Source organism: Aquarana catesbeiana, linkage group LG01 (genome assembly GCF_042186555.1).
Source record: "Aquarana catesbeiana isolate 2022-GZ linkage group LG01, ASM4218655v1, whole genome shotgun sequence".
NCBI lineage: Eukaryota > Metazoa > Chordata > Amphibia > Anura > Ranidae > Aquarana > Aquarana catesbeiana.
The window spans coordinates 89,260,440-89,278,571 of record NC_133324.1 but is presented as its reverse complement, the minus strand read 5'-3'; the positions used below and the strand labels follow the sequence as shown (position 1 = coordinate 89,278,571).

General features: G+C 42.4%; 1 protein-coding gene and 1 long non-coding RNA gene across 4 annotated transcripts in view; both read left to right on the top strand.

The window, feature by feature from the left end:
• FYB1 (FYN binding protein 1) overlaps positions 1-7,867 on the top strand; it is a 213,102-nt gene extending 205,235 nt beyond the window's left edge. For all 3 annotated transcript variants that reach the window (XM_073621587.1, XM_073621568.1, XM_073621577.1), the window contains 4 exons: positions 552-714; positions 2,357-2,390; positions 4,545-4,579; positions 7,685-7,867. In XM_073621587.1, coding sequence (XP_073477688.1) covers positions 552-714; positions 2,357-2,390; positions 4,545-4,579; positions 7,685-7,707 — 255 coding nt within the window. In that variant the 3' untranslated portion in view covers positions 7,708-7,867. The remainder of the gene's footprint in view (positions 1-551; positions 715-2,356; positions 2,391-4,544; positions 4,580-7,684) is intronic.
• A 27-nt stretch (positions 7,868-7,894) lies between these two features.
• LOC141132753 (uncharacterized) lies at positions 7,895-16,688 on the top strand. The gene is made up of 2 exons (XR_012242961.1): positions 7,895-16,047; positions 16,188-16,688. It is a non-coding gene; the product is annotated as an uncharacterized lncRNA (long non-coding RNA).
• The last annotated feature ends 1,444 nt before the right edge of the window (positions 16,689-18,132 follow it).

Here is an 18,132-nt window from a genome sequence, read left to right as displayed (position 1 = left end):
CTATTTCTCTCCAGCATACTTTATTTTTCAAAACTTACTCTAAATTTTCTATCTCTTTTTTTTATTATTTCATTGTTCTTATTGAAACTTGAGAATTCAAAATTTATAGAAAACATCCATTGACTAGAACCTTAGATAGAAGGATCAGCTACAAAAAAGCGAGATCGAAAATTCAGAGCACGTTTTGGAAAGTAGAAAAATAAACTATGCTGGAGAGAAATAGGAAAAAGTACAATGGGATCTAGAGAGCTGATACATGACAAAATGGGATGTAAATATAAATGTGTAAAATAAAGTATGAAAAAAAAAGTAAAATAAAAAAACACAAATTAGATGATTTGAAAAAAGATTTTATTTATGGAACAATAAAGATTAGGTTTTATATAACTTGATAGACATGCAAATTAATAATGTGTGTCAAAACCTAAAATAAAAAAAAAAGCAACCATTAATTCTCTTATAAACACCATGCAATAATTCAGCTAGCTTCTTTATTATATTGTATTTTATTTGTGGTCAACAATGTAACCCACTAAGGTCTTTTTATGCAGTTCACAGGAGATATCCGGGTGCTCTCCACAGTCCAGGTAGTGTTAAATCTGTCAACGAAGAAATGGGGATCCAAAGACTTACCTCTGAAGGCTGGAGAAACCTTGGATGTGCTACAACTTTCGAGTGGTTCAACGCTTCTGTGTAGAAATAATGAGGGCAAATGTAAGTACATAAAGGTCACATGATATATACCCCTTAAAGAATATGTTACACATTTCATATTCCTGTTGTACCATGTACTTGTGTTAAAAAGTATCCTGTTCTTTGTATTGCTTTCTATGTGTGAAGTCCCCCATGCTTTACTATTTCTAACTGACAACACTAGGCTAGGCATGAAAATACATCAAACCCAGTGTGGTTAGGTTTCTGGCTGTGCTAGGAGAACAGCCTGCCTGTCCTCCAGTGATCCGACTTGTGCTGACACGATCCCAAAGCCATTCACTGTGAAGGTCAGTGTACTGCTATTTCTCCATCCCTAGCTCTCTGAGCCCTCTAGGCAGCTGAGGTTATGTGATCACTTATAAAAAGAATGAAGGGGTCACATATACTTTAAAATGGGTTATTGTCAAGATTTTGTCACATTGCTTATTGTAGATAAGCATTGCTGACTGCTTCCCACAAATGAAAAAGAGTGCTCTGTATGATTTTGTTATGTCTCCCCAAAGCCTGGTGCGACGGGTGATTTCTGTGTATGTTCAATACCAGTCGTTAGTGACTTTATGACTGGCAGTAAAGGGTAATGTTCCTTTGCTCCCCGAAGGGAGCATCTAAGCAGGTGGTGGTCAACTTACTTCATATAGTTGGCCTCAAGTGTGGCCCCTGACATCACCAAAGGGCCGCAAATAATCAGTGAATGTAATACTACAGAAAACCGTTACAGACTGAACATACGCAACAGGAGATAATCAGATATTGCAACTATGCTATAGTTATTGCTGGAGACTGGGGACATGCTTCAGAAGACAGCCATAGCCTGGAGACACATTACATGAGACTGTCCCACTGCTATTTCTGCACCGAGAATGTCATGCTTACCCCTAATGCAGGTGGTCAGACACTACAGCTGGCTTCTGTGTTCTTCACTTATAACAGCCCCCTTTCCCATAAGGCAAGCAGGCCTACTGGTACTCGGTTGCCCCCAGGACTTATATACAATGCTATAGTGCCTGACCACCACACAGGGGCAGGTGCGAACTAAGCAAAGTAAACAGGTGCTTGCGATTGGCAGAGAGGCAGAGTGGTTCAATGACAGACCAGGTACAAGACAGGCAAGGTTCAGACTAGTCAAGGTCAAATCCATAGTCTTTAGGCAGTTCAGTCAGTCCGTAGTTCAGAGAGTAGTCAATATCTGATCCAAGATCTTCAACAAGGGAATCCAAACAGCAGAGAAAGACAGACAAACCGAGAGCTTGTAGCATGTGTTACTAACACAATATCACAAGCATGAGACTGCGGGCTTTGCTGGCTTAAATCAGGTTTGGTCTCCACCCAGAGACTGTCCACATTAATCACCTTGCCGGTGGACAGGCAGAGAGAAAGTATCACAAACAAAACCAGGATACTGGAATGAGGCCAGCAGCTGTGAAGGATCAGGAGTGCTACACGCTCCTGACACAGTCTTAGTGCTGCTGCACATTTTTTTAGTGGGGGCCATAGTTCTACTTTAATTATTATTATCATAGAGGATTTATATAGCGCCAGTAGTTTGCACAGCAGACATTACAGTACAATTACAATACAGTTCAATACAGGAGGAATCATTATTTGTTTTTCAGTGTCATAATCAAAATCTGTTGCTTTGCAGATGGTTACGTATTAAGGAGCAATATAATTGATCAGTAAGTATGCTTTCATTGTTTTTTCTACCAATTATCAACAGTATAGGTGGTAAAATAATAAGTAATCCATAGATAAGACTGAACAAAGGGGCCACTTGCTGATGTAAGTGGAAAGCCCTTTAAACTTCATCCTCTGAAAAAATTATATACTCTGTGTAGTGTCTTGAAAAGCTGTGCCTGTTCTACTTTTTATGATCATTAAAGCAAATGTAAATCCAGATATTAAATCTCATCTTTAACATGACAACGCAATTTCAAGTCAACTTTAATCTTTTTCAACTACCGTATTTATCGGCGTATAACACGCACTTTTTTCCCCAGCAAAGAGGGAGAAAATCGTGGGTGCGTGTTATACGCCGACAGCGTACCTCGGTGGGGAAGGGGGGTGACGAGTGCCACTGGAAATCACAGAGCCGTCATCTCCTCTCCACTCGGCTCTCTGACACACAGTCCCGCCTCTGCCACCGGCATTGGAGCAGTGTTCTGTCTATCACAGGAGCTGGTCCAGTGCCGATGGCGGAGGTGGGACTGTGTATGTGACTCATCCGAGATATGGTGAGCTGCACTGAGGGGGCAGATGGGCGCAGAACAGGCTGCGGGTGGGCGCACAACAGGCTGCAGGTGGGCGCACAACAGCCTGCAGGTGGGCGCACAACAGCCTGCAGGTGGGCGCACAACAGCCTGCAGGTGGGCGCACAACAGCCTGCAGGTGGGCGCACAACAGGCTGCAGGTGGGCGCACAACAGGCTGCAGGTGGGCGCACAACAGGCTGCAGATGGGCAAAAAACAGGCTGCAGGTGGGCACAAAACAAGCTGCAGATGGGCGCACAATAGGCTGCAGGTGGGCGCACAACAGGCTGCAGGTGGGTGCACAACTGGCTGCAGGGGGGCACAAAACAGGCTGCAGGTGGGCACAAAACAAGCTGCAGGTGGGCGCACAATAGGCTGCAGGTGGGCGCACAACAGGCTGCAGATGGGCACACAACAGGCTGCAGGTGGGCGCACAACAGGCTGCAGGTGGGCGCACAACAGGCTGCAGGTGGGCGAACAACAGGCTGCAGGTGGGCGAACAACAGGCTGCAGGTGGGTGCACAACAAGCTGCAGATGGGCACACAACAAGCTGCAGGTGGGCACACAATAGGCTGCAGGTGGGCGCACAACAGGCTGCAGATGGGCACACAAAAAAGTTTTTTTTCATGAAACTTCCCTCTTAAATTGGGGTGCGTGTTATATGCCGGCGCATATTATAAGCCGATAAATACGGTAATATCTGGTCATCCTTCTATGAAGGTCTTTGTGCAGGCACTTCCTGTTATAAAGTGACAACCCCCTGTCCCTGTTCTCCTGTGTTGTCACCCTGCCATTTTTGCTTCTAGTGAAGACTAGAAGTGGGAGTGCGCATGCTCATTTTGTACGCATGGCATTCCGCCTTTGTCACCATGCTCTAAAAAAAAAAAAAAAAAAAAAAAAAAAAGAAAACAGCTATTTATGATACACAGAACAATGCTGCTGCAAACTAAATGTCATCGAGTTAGGGCTTACATTTGTTTTAACCTTTATATGACTCATAAATCTAGTTGGTAATTAAACATATTGGCTAATAAGGAAATGTACAAACTCTAGTTAAAGTAGAACTATAAGCAAAACATTTTTTTTCCGTTTTGCATAGATTAAGGGAGGGTTATGACCCCTGTCAGTTATTTGGTGAGCTGCACTGAGGGGGCAGATGGGCGCACAACAGGCTGCAGGTGGGCGCACAACAGGCTGTTTCCCATTGCAGAGATTTACCTTAATTTCCTGCCCCATAGCCAAACAGGAAGTGAGAGGAAATCCCTGCAAATTAAATGAATCCATTGGGGCCTCCCAGGTCACCAGAACTAGTGTCCCCATTGGAAGATTTCCCCTCAATTACTTTTCTGGGGACACCCAAAAATGTGGGATTTTCTTTTACTTTCAATGGTAAATAGGATAAATAGAGAGGGTGAATCTCCCTAATGGGGGAACTGACAGCAATAAATACTTGACAGAGGTTCTACTCCTTCTCCACTCTGTTTAAAACTAAAAGAAGTTTTGCCTTTAGTTATACTTTAATGTTTAATGTTGACTTATTATTATTACTAATAATATTACATCATGTATTTTCTTTATTGCAGTGATGATGGGGAAATTTATGACGATATTGGAGAAGGTAAATTCATTAATGTTTACAGTCCTTAGAATCAGTGCAGAAATTTTTGGATTCACAATGAACATAAAACAAAGACTGCTTACGGCCATATGCATAACAAACAAGTACATACCTATACAGGGGCATCTCATAAAATTAGAATATCATCAAATTTCCTGGTAGAGGGCTGTGCTGACTTTGGACTTAATAAAACACAGTGGACCAACACCAGCAGATGACATGGCTCCCCAAACCAGTGACTGCGATGATTCACAGCGATGATTCTAATTTTCTGAGATGCACCTGTATATACCGTACATATACAGGTATATAAAAATATGGTAGATGAATGGATCCAGAACTCACTGAACATTTTCTATGCAGAATTCAGCAGTAGTCAGTGAGTAGCCACTCTGAGAAAGCTGTGGCTGTCATAGAAGAGCAGTGAATATATTTAGACTGGGTTCACACCATCGCCGCATGCGGCTCCTAGCCGGGGTCCGGTGCGTCCCCGTTTACCGTTTCAGGTCCGATTTCAGCCCAAATGTTTGCCTGATATCGGACCTGAAATGGACCAAAAGACGCAAATTCGCATCGGAGCCGGGGCGGAGATATGTGAACCGGCTCTATAGAGAGCCGGTCAAAATCTATATATTGTACAAATGTTAATATGACTGTACTAATGTAATCTAAGCATTAATAAAAGCTTATTGTTTAAAAAAAACAAAACGATTGCTATTGCGAATTGGATGCGTAAAAACGCATCCAATTCGCAATAGTATGAACCCAGCCTAAAGAGACACTGGAGTTGATTTATTAAGACCCCCATACACATTATACAACTTTTGTTGTCTGATTTCCTTAAAGCGGAGGTTCACACAAAAATTGAACCTCCGCTATTCAGAACCCCCCCCCTCCGGTGTCATATTTTGCACCTTTCAGAAGGGAGGGGTGTGCAGATACCTGTCTAAGACAGGTATTTGCACCCACTTCCGACGTAGACTCCCACGGGAGTCTAGGCCCCCTCCCGTCCCCACCGTGCTGTCTGCTGGGACACACACGGGTCCCAGAGACAGCGGGGACCAGTTAGGAAGCGCAGTGCGACTCGCGCATGCGCAGTAGGGAACCGGGAAGTGAAGCCGCAGCACTTCACTTCCCGATTCCCTTACAGAGAATGGCGGCGGCAGCACCTGAGGACCGAGGGACGATTCGGTCTCGGGTGCCGACATCGCTGGACCCCGGGACAGGTGAGTGTCATTATTTTAAAAGTCAGCAGCTGCAGTATTTGTAGCTGCTGACTTTTACATTTTTTTTTTCACGGGACTCCCTCTTTAAAGCCTTGTACACACGGTACGATTGTTGGCAGGGGATTGTCTGTTGACAGACTACTGTTGTCCTAAAATCTTACCGTTAGTACGCTCCTTTTAAAAATTGTTGTCCAACTTTCGGCCAACAAATGTTGGATGACAGTAGGGCTGGGGAAAAAAATCGATTTAAATCTTGAATCGAGTTGAGAGGTCAAATCTATTCAAAATTTAAGCAAATCGATTTTTTTTTTTCACCGCGCTGGTCCCGAGGAGCTGCGGGCAACAGTTTTTAGGCGAGGCCACGGCTTCGGCCTAGTCCGCAAGACCGGATGCCGTGGAAAAGGCCGAAGCCGCGGCCTCGCCTAAAAACTCCTGCCCGCAGCTCCTCGGGACCGGCGCGGTGTCCACAAAAAAAAAAAAAACTTGATTCAGATTGGGAATCGAGTTTTTATTTTTTAGGAAAATCGTACATTTTTTTTTTAAGAAAATCTCCCAGCCCTAGATGACAGGCTAGTACATTTTCGGCGGACAATGGTTTGACGTCAGATTTTTGTATGGTCAGTACACAAATCCGTCACACAAAAGTCGAAAGTACAAACACGCATGCTCGGAATCAATGCTCACCAAACACGAAATTAGTAGAAGGGGCCCAAAGGGTGGCGCTCAAGAGCTTAAATTCCTCGTAGTACATCACTACCTTCGTGTTTGTGGCAGGACAATTGTGTACCATTGGTATTCAAGACAAGTTCCTGGCACACGCCCTTTTGACAAAAATCAGACGCTCGGTTGGCCAACAATTGTACCGTGTGTACGAGGCTTTAGATTTACCAAAAACCATGTAGTGCAAGGGCCTGCCTGATTGCATGCAAATTGAAACTCTTAAGGTTTGACCTCATAATATATGGTTTTGGTAAATCCGGAGGAAAAAAATCTACAGAAAATTGTATAGTGTGTATCCAGCTTTAAACTGGAGAGTGCAAAATCTGGTGCAGCTCTGCATAGAAACCAATCAGCTTCCAGGTTTTCTTGTCAAAGCTTCATTGAACAAGGTGAAGTTAGAAGCTGATTGGCTACCATGCACAGCTACACCAGATTCTGAACTCTCCAGTTGTGTTAAATCAACCACACAGTGTCACGTTGCTGATGCAAGAGAAAGTGTTGGTGTGTTTATAGGATTTCATGATGACTTGCATTTACTGGATGTCCTAGTCTTGTAGGTTGAATGCCACTAGATGCCATTCAACTCTGGACTGTGGACATCTTGTGGTAAAAAGGAAGTACTGCAGGGGACAGCTCCCGATTAAAGGTGAGTATTGCAGCGTGTTGCTTTTTTTTTTTTTTTAACTTAAAGCTGCTGCTGGAGGTCCATTTTATAAAAGAAAAATGCCCAGAGTTGAGTTTTAGGGTGACTACATTTACCATAGGGCTGGCTGGTCAATCCTTAGAAGTAAAGTAGTACCTAGGATGAGTGACATCTTCAACATTACAAAACAACTCTAATGTCTTGAATGTGACTGCCGTCAGCTATGTCAGTCACATTGTCTCTGTCAAAGGCGGTATCAGTATTTAGGTAAAATTGCTGATTGGCCAGCTTAGAATATCACTCAGCCCTTTAAGCGCAAGATCATTGCACTGAAATTGCCGAAAACTGTTTTGAGACAAAGTTTTATTTTGTACTCCAGGGTGTTTGATATTATTATTTTTGCTTTTTACTATCACTGATACTAGGGGTTATAACAGAAACATCTTCGGACAGTATGGTTAGTTGATGGAACCGACAAATACGCATTTGTGATGTTTTTGTACTCTTTATTCACAGATTGCATCTATGACAATGACTGAGCCAACTTTGACATTTCCCTGCAAATTCATACATCACCCTTCCTATAGAATTTTGCTCAGCAAGAACGGGATTGTCACGTCATACAAAATATTGTTGTAAATATGATCACTTCAGTATGCACTTGTGTTTTCTTGGGAAAAAAAAAATGTTATATGCTGCAAGTACCGTACTTTCTATAAAGGAAAATTACTTGTGACAAAAAAAAAAAAAAAAAAAAAAATCACATTTCTATCAATTTCCTATCAATGTGACATATTAGTCACTAAACATACAGAGTGACTATTGTATATGTTCAGCAAGCATTCTTCTGTTTATGCATGGCCAAACATCTTTCAACATGTTTTAATGTTTTATTGTTCTCGTTGTGCCATATTTTTCTGGTAATATTTCACATTCAGGCTTGTAGCATTAGGGGGTGCACTTATCTGTATGTTGACGCAGTCTTGCAAAAGCCCAGTTATAAGAACGTTACTTGTAGGATAGGCTACCTTGGAGAGGTTAATGTTTTCAAAGCTGTCTATAACCTGAGCTGGGCCCTTGAACATTTATCTTGAAGTGGTTGTAAACCCTTCATTATATACCCACTGAAGGGACCAGCCTAAACAAATTCTTCTACATAAGTTGTATCTGTTTATCTGCAGACCCCTCTCCTCTACAGCTTCCTAAAGCACACATTTAGCAGAACATTTCTGAGATTCAGCAGCCTGGGGGTAGAGATCTGATATCACACATTGCACAGCATATAGCAGGGAGCTGAGTGTAATCTGAGACCTGAGTGGGGGAAAGGACATACCCCCTCCACAAAGTCTCATAGGGAAACATGCACACTTGAGGCTGTCAATCACATGTTATGTGCTCTGCTGGGGGAGGCATTTCCTGGGATTGCTTGGTGTAGGCATAGACTGTCAGTAGTTATCCATGCAGATAGCAGAGGAAGGAGACAGAAATCACACAAAGTGCTTTGGATCAGGGCAAGTACACTCTGTAGAAGGATATGCTTTGTTTTCGGTTTCATTTCAGGCCACTTTAATGACACTCCCATGATAGCATTTATTGAATTCCTGTGGTCTAGGCAATCTGCAGACAATACACATTGTGCTGCTTCCAACATTTTATCCCGTGTACACACGGGCGGACTTTTCAGCATCAAAGGTCCGATGGCCTTTCCGACAGACTTTTGATGGACTTCCGACGGACTTTCGAACGGACGGACTTGCCTACACACGATCACACCAAAGTCCGACGGATTTGTACGTGATGACGTATGACCGGACTAAAATAAGGAAGTTCATAGCCAATAGCTGTCCTAGCGTGGGTTTTCGTCTGTCAGACTAGCATACAGACGAGCGGTTATTTCGACCGAACTCGAGTCCGTCAGAAAGATTTGAAACATGTTCCAAATCTAAAGTCCGTCTGATTTTTGACAGAAAAAGTCAGCTGCAGGTCCGATGAAGCCCACACGCAGTTGGATTGTCCGACGGATTCGTCCCGTCGGACCAGTCCGGTTGAAAAGCCCGCCCGTGTGTACACGGCATTAGAGGATTAACAATATATGTATTGTATATATGTATTGATATTCAAATTAGGGATACATTACTAGAGCTGGCCATACCCCAAGTAAATTGTGATAGGTCCCTGATGGAATCCTCCACACAATATTCTTTAAAAAATCGAAGGAGCCGTGTGGAAAATCGATGGGCGAACAGCAGCTGCATTCAAACAGATGCAGCCCCTGTTCAAGTATTCTGACAGCCACTGGCTGTCAGAATACAATAGCTGGCACTGCATATGTGTCCATCTGTACTGTATAGCAGCCATAATGAAAGAATTCTCTCAGTGTATGGACAACTTAAAGTGACACTGATCTTTATTTTTATTACATCAATTGTTCTAAAATATCAAGTTTACCATTTTTTCAAAAAAGCCTTCTACCATTTATTATGTTCAGGCTTCTGTTTTTTTCTTTTCGATCCTCCGATGATGCGTCTCCCCCCTACAGGACCTGTTTTTTCTGGTCACATGCTCCTCTCTATGCGTACTACAATTCCCATAGCACTGAATATATATGTACATAGATGTGTAGTCCATCTCGCGGGTGAGCGGTAGAGGGTGGCTACATAGGGGGCATAGAGAACAAATGTAGCCGCCCTAAAACGGGAAATCTAAGCATAGCAGAAAAAAAAGATTGCATTTGAGAGATGAATAGATGGCACATTTTACTTATATTTAAACAGACTGCATTTATTTTATTTTATAAAAAAAAAATGTGATTTTATTGCCACTTTAAGTCCTCATGCACACGGACGTTTTTACAGCTGCTTTTTTGAGCTTTTTTTGCAGCTTAAAAAGGCCTGTCTATGTTAGTCTATGGCTTCATGTCCACCTAGGCGTTTTTGAGCTGCAAGTGGCATAGGCGTTTTTAAGCTGTAAAAAAAACCCAGGACCAGTGGGTTCTGAGAGACGTTTTTCAGCTGTAAAAACGCTCTAACGCTGAAAAACGCTCAAAAACGTCATTCACCAACGTTTTTTAGCGTTTTTGATCCATTGAAAAAAAAAAAAAAAAATTTGAAAAAAAAAAAAACACTCAAAAACGCTAACGCGGAAAAACGCTCAAAAACGCTATTGCAAAAACGCTGAAAAACGCTGAAAAAAGTTAAAAAAAATCACTGCAAAGATACTGGCATTTTCATAACGTTTTTTTAACAGCCTGTGTGCATGAGGGCTAAAGGATAAGTTCACCTTTGGGAACATGTTACATGTTTCCACTCCTGCAGCTGGCGCCCAATCCGCTGCCTCTAGTGACAGCAAGCGGGGGATCTCCCCTCTGTGTATCTGCCTGTCCGTATGAGGTACGAGCAGACAGCTACACTGACAGTCTGCAGGAGTCCTGTGTGGCACCCGCGATCTGCTGATCGTGGGTGCGATGTTTTACAGGCTCAAAGTAAATGCAAATTTTTTTTACCGCCAAAAAGATGTGCATTTATTTATTTTATTTTTTTAAAAAGGTGAACTTATCTTTTAAGCCAGAGGTCTCCAAACTATGGCCCATCCGGTTGCTCAGGAACTACATTTCCCATCATGCCTAATGTATATGTAAAGCACTGCATAAAATTAATGGCGCTATATAAGTACCTGAAATAATAATAATAATAATAATAATAACGCCTAGTCATATCTGTGAATGTCAGAGTAGTTATAGTTTAAATAAATGTGTAAAATAGACTATTAATAACCGGTTTGACCACCATGTGGTGCTATAGAGCCATTTTCTGTCAGTCTTTTCTACATTGCAGCTTGTTGGCTACTATACTTCTGTGTCTATATAAAATGTCTTCATATATTTCTTAGTAACCAATCAGAATCCACAGTTCATCACATTTCAGTAATTAGAATATTATTACACAATCAATGATTACTTGCTATATGCTACTGCATTTGAAAATCAACACATCTACATCAAGAGTTGCACAGCTGGGAGAGATTCCAATGGATCAAAAGAAGTTTTTGTTCCTGATTCAGATCTATTCAGCAATGATATGCCATAGAAGTGAAATAACCTCACAAAGAGAAGAACATTTAAATGTTAAAATTTTTATGTGATAAAAGGTATGAGTGCATACAAATAAAGCCTTTTTATAATTTTCATTATACAGGATTTATATAAGGCCAACAGCACTTTATAATAAAAAAGGAGACAGTGCAGTTACAATACCATTCAATACAAAAGGGTATGGATCTCTAATTAATTGTAAATGATAATAGGTATATGCTGTGTGATCATTTTAATTAAAAATGGCACTTAAAAGAGAAATATGGCCAAACCATTTTTTGGGCCGTACTTCTCTTGTGGGTCATAGAAGTGCACTTACTTTTGCTCTCCTGTCACCCACAGTTTATAGTGGGCTATTGTCCACCATCAGCTGATGGGGCAGAACTTCTCCAGGCTCGAGAAGGATCCCGACGATATCGTCAGGATCCACCCGGCTACCTGAATGACAGCTGGCTCCGCCTCTCGGCTCCTGGCTGAGAGCTGCAGCCGGCTGCGCCTGCCCCTGAGCAGACTGAGATTGCTCAGTTTCTCGAGCTTAGATCTGATGTGGGGCTACAGCATCACATCGATTCTACACAGTAGAGGTGAACATCAAGGGCTATGCTTGTTTCATATATCTTCTAAAATGAAAAGCTGAAGTTGACGAGGGATTTTCTCTCACTTTATTGGGACTGTCACAGCGGATTTTTGTAAAGATGATTTGTATTTAGAGAAATACAAAGACAAGGCTGCCACCGCTGAACCCCTTTTAAAAATCGAATTGCCTGACTGTCATGTTGATCTTTTGGCTTCAATACTTTCTGACTTGGGATAAGCATGCAGATCAGGAATGAGACCCTGTTCACACCTGAGCGCGGTGCTGAAAACCTGCGTTCTGTGCACGTTTCCCACGCAGCGTTCATTCAGCGCGGCAGCCAAGCTTCTAGCAGAAAATCTCCTTGGCAGCCAGCAGAGCCAGCACAAATTCCCTTGGTGTATCTACATTCAAAAACAAAAATGTAAGATTTTGCAGATCACTAGTGCTTAGTGCGGCGATTGCATTCATTTTCTCTTTTCAAGCTTCTTTTGCTTTATTTTTGCTTGGTAACCCTGCAAATAACACACTTCCTGTTTCTAGATGTCCACGTCATTCCTCTACTGTATCTATGGAGGGAATCATGGATGTCACCCTAGGTTGTTCTCCTATTATGCAGTACAAATATGTCTGTATCTATTCATCTCCATTACACGGGGTGAAGGGCAGTTGGTAGTGTACTTACCCACATTTGCCGACCGGCCGCAATTCATATACTGTGGCAGGTCGGCTCTATTGTGCGAAACAGCGTACCTGTATGTAATTCCGTGCAATAGCCAGTGGGGGGCGCGCGCTGATTGGCCACAGGGGGAGCTAATTAGCGGGTCCAGCGGACGCAATGTACACCAGCCACCCACGATCCCTCCCCAGAGACACAGAACAGTGATCTGCCATTGTAAACAAGGCAGATCGCTGTTCTGACAGGGATGAATAGAGTGATCTTGTGTTCCTGCTAAGCAGGAACACAAATCGCTCTTTTCATCCAGGGAGTCCATCCCCCACACAGTTAGAAAGCACCCCCTAGGGCAGTGATGGCGAATCCTGGCACCCCAGATGTTTTGGAACTACATTTTCCATAATGCTCAACTACACTGCAGAGTGCATGATCATCATGGGAAATGTAGTTCCAAAACATCTGGAGTGCCAAGGTTCGCCATCACTGACCTAGGGACACACTTAACCCTTTGATCGCCCCTGTGGTTAACCCCTTCCCTGCCAATGTAAACAATGCAGATCTCTGTCCTGTTAGCGAGGATGTGATGTTTTTTTTTCCGTGCAAAGCAGGGAAAGAAACCCATCACATCCCTTAGTGAAAGCAGCACACATAGTACACAAGAACACTGGTTAGACAAACATTTAACCCTTTGATCACCCTAGATGTTTCACCCCTTCCCAGCTGGTGTCATTAGTACAGTGAAAGTGCATACTTTTAGCACTGATCACTGTATTAGTGTCACTGGTTCCAACAAAGTGTCAGTTATTGTCCGCTGCAATATCGCAGTCCCACTATAAGTCGCTGATCACCGCCATTAATAGTATAAAAAAAATGAAAACAAAATTTTAGTTTATATATAATAGTTTGTAGACGGTATAACTTTTGCTCAAACCAATCTCTATACACTTATTGGGATTTTTTTTTACCAAAAACATGTAGCAGAATACATATTGGCCTCAATTTATGAAGAAATGTGATTTTTTTTTTCTTATTGGATTGGATGTTTCATAGCAGTAAGTAAAAAATATTGTTTTTTTTAATTTTTTTTAATTTTCAAAATTTTTGTTTATAGCGCAAAAAATAAAAAACCCAGTGGTGATCAAATACCACCAAAAGAAAGCTCTATATGTGGGGAAATGACACAACTTTCATTTGTGTACAGCGTTGCACAACCACACAATTGTCAGTTAAAGTAACGCAGTGCCGTATCTCTAAAAATGACCTGGTCATGAAGGGGGGTAAATCTCCCAGAAGTTAAGTGGTTACTGGCACCCCAAATGCATCTCACAAATGCAGCCCTATTGCCAACACCAAATTGCATAGTACCACAGTGCCATGTGGTTTGTGGCAGTGCGTTCTAAAAAAAGTTGTGCTCGCACTACATTTTTGTGTTCCAGTGAGTTTTGCAGCCCATTTAAACGAATAGGCTTCAAAACTAGAGTGGACCAGAAATGCATGGGAACATGCGCATTCCATTGTGATCAGGCCTTAAAGTGTAAGTAAAACGCCCTATCGTTTTCAGCCAAGGAAGCTGCCATCTTTGCCTCTGTTTAACCACTTAAGGACTGACCTCTTTTTGAGATTTGTTGTTTACAAGTTAAAAATAGTTTTTTTTGCTAGAAAATTACTTAGAACCCCCAAACATTATACTTTTTTTTTTCTAACACCCTAGAGAATAAAATGGCGGTCGTTGCAATACTTTCTGTCACACCGTAATTGCACAGCGGTCTTACAAACGCACTTTTTTTGGAAAAAGTACATTTTTTGAATTAAAAAATAAGACAACAGTAAAGTTAGCCCAATTTTTTTTTTTTATATTGTGAAAGATAATGTTACGCCGAGTAAATTGATATCCAACATGTCACGCTTCAAAATTGCGCCCGCTCGTGGAATGGCGACAAACTGTTCCCCTTAAAAATCTCCATAGGCGACGTTCAAAAAATTCTACAGGTTGCAAGTTTTGAGTTACAGAGGAGGTCTAGGGGTAGAATTATTGCTCTCGCTCTAACGATCGCGGTGATACCTCACATGTGTGGTTTAAACACAGTTTTCATATGCGGGCGCTACTCACGTATGTGTTCGCTTCTGCACGCGAGCTCAGCAGGACGGGGCGTGTTTAAAAATTATTTTATTTGTTTTCTTATTTATTTTACCTTTTTTATTTTATTTTTTTAATAAAAATTGTGTCACTTTTATTCCTATTAAAAGCAATGTAAACATCCCTTGTAATAGAAAAAAAGCATGACAGGACCTCTTAAATTTGAGATCTGGGGTCAAAAAGATCTCATATTTACACTAATATACAATTAAAAAAAAAAAGAAGAAAATACCCAGGAAAGAGAAGCATCTGATTGCCTCCGCCGATACCGATGGCTCTGGTAAGCAGCGAAGGGCACCGGAGAGCGGCGGGAGGGGGGGCCCTCTCCTGCCGCCGATAAAAGTGATCTTGCGGCGAATCCGCCGCAGAGACCACTATTATCGGAAACTGGACCGCCCGCTGAAGAAGAGGATACTGGGGTTATGGCAACTAGCTGCTGCCACAACAACGATACTCCTCTTCATAGGGAGGACGTATATCGGCGTGTGGCAGTCCGGAAGTGGTTAATCTTCATCTGCCATGATGCTGCACATGTGATCAGTTATGACACCAGCCATTGGATGGTTTGACAGTTTGGTTGAGAGCACAACCAATGAGAGTGTTACATTTCTGGTAGGTGCCGGAAATTAAACAGTTTTTTAAAACTGGTAAATGGATAGGTTTATTTCCGCTTTAAGACAGGAGATGTTTTACTGGCTAGGCCATTACATGAAAATAAAGGAAAAAAAGCCTAAACAAAGAAAACAAATGCAGCTACCACATTTAAGCACTGGTAGATGCAACTTATCACATTTTTGTCTTTGGGTTTAGATACGCTTTAATTGATGCCATACTTTCACAACCTATAAGCTAGAACTCTTTTAGCTGTCAGTTTCAGTTGTACTGAAAGTATTGCACCGCCAGCTCTGGGGTGTCTTTTGTGGTTGTGCTGTCCAATCATATTAGTGTTATACCGAGGATAGCCAGTCAACTGGGGTAGTAAGGGAGATACACAAGACATTTGCCTTAGGAGAAGAAAGTCTAAATCTTCTTATAGGTTGCTACTCCATATAATAGGCAAGAGCCGTACAATAATGACAAGGCGTGCAAATGGAGGACAAGAGCAGATAAAACCTGACTTTCAGATTAAAGATGAGGAACGTGATTCACTGTATGAAAAGGACTATAAAACAGTTCAGATTTGACTACATTACCTTATGTGGTTTGTTTTTCTGTCTGTTAAAAATGTCACTGCCATTGCCCAATGTCAGATGGGCGACAAAATCAACAGCATCAGATTTGTTAGGAGGTTTCCTTGTTTATTCCCAATTGGAATCTCGCCCTTGTCAGCTGAAGCAACCGAATCCCCCTCCCATTGCAAATGCTGCTGAATCTCGATCTCTAGCAAGGGAGTGATTCCCTAGTCCAGGGATATGCAATTAGCGGACCTCCAGCTGTTGAAAAACTACAAGTCCCATCATGCCTTTGCCTTTGGGTGTCATGCTTATGGCTGTCAGAGTCTTGCTATGCCTCATGGGACTTGTAGTCTTGCAACAGCTGGAGGTCCGCTAATTGCATATCCCTGTCCTAGTGGATCCTGCCACTCCTGATTGCAACCAATCAAAAAAACGCAGGGTCACTAGCAGCCAGAGGTCGCCCATCTGACATCAGCCTTTCTGTTATATTGCAAAATATTGATGTATGTACTGTACTTGAATTGACCTTTTTTTTAATCTTTAAATCCTGAGATATGCTGTAATAATAAATTGCTACTTTGTATTAACATTCTAAGAACAAAATAAATATGCCATTAGTTTGTTAGTCTTTGATAAAATTTCATGCACTGGAACAGAATGTTTATATAAGGGTTTTCTGTAAATATGCATTTTGCTTTCAATAGTTTTTATTGAATTTTATAAGTACAAAATTGTAGTACAAGGTCAAACCTATGTATCAAATATGACCACATTTTCCTTTCCAAGCGTTTTACTAGTTATGATGTTTTTAGTTCATATGTAAGGACAAAGAATGAAGAATAAATATGTCACAATAGAACTACCAAAATTGCTGTCTACTGTCTGTCTCCACGTTTATGAAATTCCAGGTATGGAATTAAAATTAAAATGAATATTATACTTAAAGTGAACCTGTGCTTAGCCCATACAAGGAAAGCATCAGGTTCACTATAATGGTGGTTCCACCAATAGTACATACTCATCTTTTCTTCCCTGCCATGCCACTCTGTTCCCCGGAGCATATCCACTTGCCGACCACCTAACTGGGAAAATACATAATTAATTTACAGTTCAATACCGGGGTTATGGGTGCAGCTAGATGCAAACCCCCCCCCAGCAATAAAATGTTCCTCAGTCGCTGCTCTTTCTGCTAAAAGCTAATTAGTAGGGGTGCAACGGATCAAAAAACTCACGGTTCGGATCGTTCCACGGATCAGGAGTCACGGTTCAGGTCATTTTAGGATAGACAAAAAAAATCTCCCCCACTGTAATATCCACAATCTCCCCCACTGTAATAATATATTATCAGGGTATGGCAGAGTATTGGCAGGGTATTGGCAGATATATTGGCAGGGTATTGGCAGGGTATAGCAGAGTATTGGCAGGGTATAGCAGAGTATTGGCAGGGTATGGAAGTGTATTGGCAGGGTATGGCAGAGTATTGGCAGGGTATGGCAGAGTATTGCAGAGTATTGGCAGGGTATGGAAGAGTATTGTCAGGGCATTGCAGAGTATTGTCAGGGCATTTCAGAATATTCTCAGGGAATTGCAGAGTATTGGCAGGGCATTGCAGAGTATTGTCAGGGCATTTCAGAATATTCTCAGGGAATTGCAGAGTATTGGCAGGGCATTGCAGAGTATTGGCACTGCTGCCATCTGAACTCTCCCCTCCACTGTACAGATCAGTACACAGAGGGGAGAGAGGAACCTGCGTCATGACATGACGCCGATTTGTTACAAGTGATCGCTCTGTCATTTGACGGAGCGATCACGTGGTAAACGGGCGCCGGGTGTGTCTCCGGAGCTAGGCCGAAGCCGCGGCCTTTCCTATGGCCGAGGCCACAGAGCGATCCGCGGCTCGCGGGTGTCCCGATCCGCGGAGGTTTATCCGTACGGATCGCGGATCAATGACGATCCGTTGCACCCCTACTAATTAGCCACTGGATTTAGAAGCGGCAGTAGTGGGCACCCCCCTCTTCCACTTTCCGGTAATTCTCTGGCTTAAATGGCTCATCGGGAAGCTCGGGAACCAATCTGGCGGTGGCAGCGGCTGGCCATGCCATAGAGATTAGCTGAGCAAAGATGGCCTCCACTCATCTCTATGGCCTAGGACAGGGATATGCAATTAGCGGACCTCCAGCTGTTGCAGAACTACAAGTCCCATGAGGCATAGCAAGGAGGCCTAGGAGGTTGGGAGTGAAGTCATGATGTCACTTCTGGTTCACAGCCGAGGTAAACAAAGCCTTTTTTTTTTTTTTTGGAAAGCATTAGAC